This window comes from Orycteropus afer, unplaced genomic scaffold (genome assembly GCF_000298275.1).
Source record: "Orycteropus afer afer isolate SDZICR_OR568_19922 unplaced genomic scaffold, OryAfe1.0 scaffold00498, whole genome shotgun sequence".
NCBI lineage: Eukaryota > Metazoa > Chordata > Mammalia > Tubulidentata > Orycteropodidae > Orycteropus > Orycteropus afer.
Genome location: NW_006922085.1, coordinates 1,343,571 through 1,345,699, shown reverse-complemented (window position 1 = coordinate 1,345,699; position 2,129 = coordinate 1,343,571). Strand labels below are relative to the sequence as shown.

The window sequence follows — 2,129 nt, the reverse complement described above, 5'->3', positions numbered from 1 at the left end:
TGAGGGACACTTCAGACAGTCGTTCTTAGGAACAATCTCAGAAGTGTAACCTCTTCCTCTATTCCCCTTCCATTTTCAGTGTCTTTCACTGAAAATGCCTGAGTTCCAGATAAGGTAGACTAAAGATGGAGGATGGCTTGAAATTGAATGGGTTCGCTCCCCCGACTGGCTGCTGAGCCCCCATTTCCTTGGGCTGGAGCAGAGCCTGGGTGGTACCTGCAGCCTAGGACTCTCCTGAAAACAAAACTGGACACAGACCTGCGTAAGAGTGGGTGCTAAACTGGGGCAGAAAGGGAGGAGGGAGGCCGGAAGTGAAGGCTGCCCTGGCAGCCCCAAAGCACAGAGAAGTGAGTTTCAAGGGTGGATTTGTGTTGACGCCGGGATTGCCAGTGCCTGTAGCCCCCTCTGTCCCGGGCATTGCCCATGCTTCCCCCAATGCCCTTAGAACTGCAGTGTTGGCACGGAGAGAACTTGCCTCGGCCAAGCATACCATTCATTACGGCACGGCACAACTCGCTCTATGCATCTGGTGACATTAGGGCACATGCTGCAAGGACCATGATAGAGAAACGGGGAAGGAGGCACAAGCGGAACCCGCTGCTGCTTACCACCGTTGGCCAGTCTCCCAAGACCGGCCCCACGGCCTGAGAAACTTTTGAGGAAGGATCCATAGTCTTCGAGAGCCCGGGAAGAGGCTGCCCAGAACACCCTTAGGCAAAAACGTTCGGCTGTGAGCTTCTGAGACGGACTAGACAAGTCTGCCGCTCCGCCCGGCCTGGGCGGTGTCCGCGTCCGGCGGGGCCCCGGGCACCCGCCTCCCAGGTCCCCACCGAGGGAGGAGCAGAGGTCTACGGGGAAGGGCTGGAGCCGGATAAGGCGGGACCCTCGGGCCCCGAAGGGGCGGGGCGGCCGGAAAAGTGGCTGCGCCACGTGACCCCACCATGAGCTGGTTAAAAAGAGGCGCCTCCCAGCTCTACCCGTCCCTGTGGTTCCCGAGCTGTAGTCGCTCTACTCCGGTTCCCGCGTTATGTGTGCCGCTCCACTCACGGCGGCAGCCGCCCGTGCGGCGGCAGCCCCTCGCTCAGTGTATGCCTTCTCTGCGCGCCCGCTGGCAGGCGGGGACCCTGTAAGCCTGGGGTCGCTGCGGGGCAAGGTGCTGCTCATCGAGAACGTGGCGTCGCTCTGAGGCACCACGGTCCGGGACTACACTCAGATGAACGATCTGCAGCGGCGCCTCGGTCCTCGGGGCCTGGTCGTGCTCGGCTTCCCGTGCAACCAGTTTGGGCATCAGGTGCTCTGGGCAGGGCGGAGTTGGGCGTGCAGCCAGGGTTGGGGGCGCTTACAGGGCGGCCGCTGAGCCTGGGATCCGCAGGTCCTGGGCGCGGAGAGGAGGGTTAGCGGCTCACTTCCCTCCGGGCCCTCATTTTTGGCTGGAATTCAAGCCCGCCCTGGAGTTGTGCAAGGAGGGCAACGGCTCGGTGACTCATAGAAAAAACCCTTCTTTGCGGTCAATAGGTTTCTCCCTTCCTTCGCGCCCGGGTGTCAACCACTCTTTTCTCTCTTAGGAAAACGCCAAAAACGAAGAAATCCTGAATTGCCTCAAGTACGTGCGACCAGGCGGTGGGTTCGAGCCTAACTTCACACTTTTCGAGAAGTGCGAGGTGAATGGCGCGCAGGCGCACCCTCTCTTTGCCTTCCTGCGGGAGGCCCTGCCTGCGCCCAGCGACGATGCCGTTGCACTTATGACTGATCCCAAGCTTGTCATCTGGTCTCCAGTGTGCCGCAATGACATCTCCTGGAACTTTGAGAAGTTTCTGGTGGACCGCGACGGTGTGCCTGTGCGCAGGTACAGCCGCCGCTTCCCAACCATCGACATGGAGGCTGACATCGAGGCCCTGCTGTCCAAGGAGCCCACCTGTGCCTAGGGTGACACCCCCACCCCCAACCCAGGCTGCTTGGCAATCACGCTATGTTACCTTCTGTGGGGATTTCATCAATGAGGGTATTTCTTCTAAACCTGAATGGAGGAATGCCTGATATCTGCGAAAGACCCCCAGATGGGTGCTGGTCCTGTCCATCCTAGCCTCCCCTCCCAGACCAAGACAAATCTCCCAACTAATAAAGTGCTT

The 2,129-nt window shown here is 59.7% G+C and overlaps 1 protein-coding gene across 1 annotated transcript; it reads left to right on the top strand.

The window, feature by feature from the left end:
- Positions 1-1,027: 1,027 nt before the first annotated feature.
- Positions 1,028-1,925, top strand: GPX1 (glutathione peroxidase 1). Its single transcript, XM_007955334.1, has 2 exons — positions 1,028-1,291; positions 1,566-1,925. The coding sequence occupies exons 1-2, from the start codon at positions 1,028-1,030 to the stop codon at positions 1,923-1,925; spliced, it is 624 nt and encodes a 207-aa protein (XP_007953525.2).
- Positions 1,926-2,129: the final 204 nt, after the last annotated feature.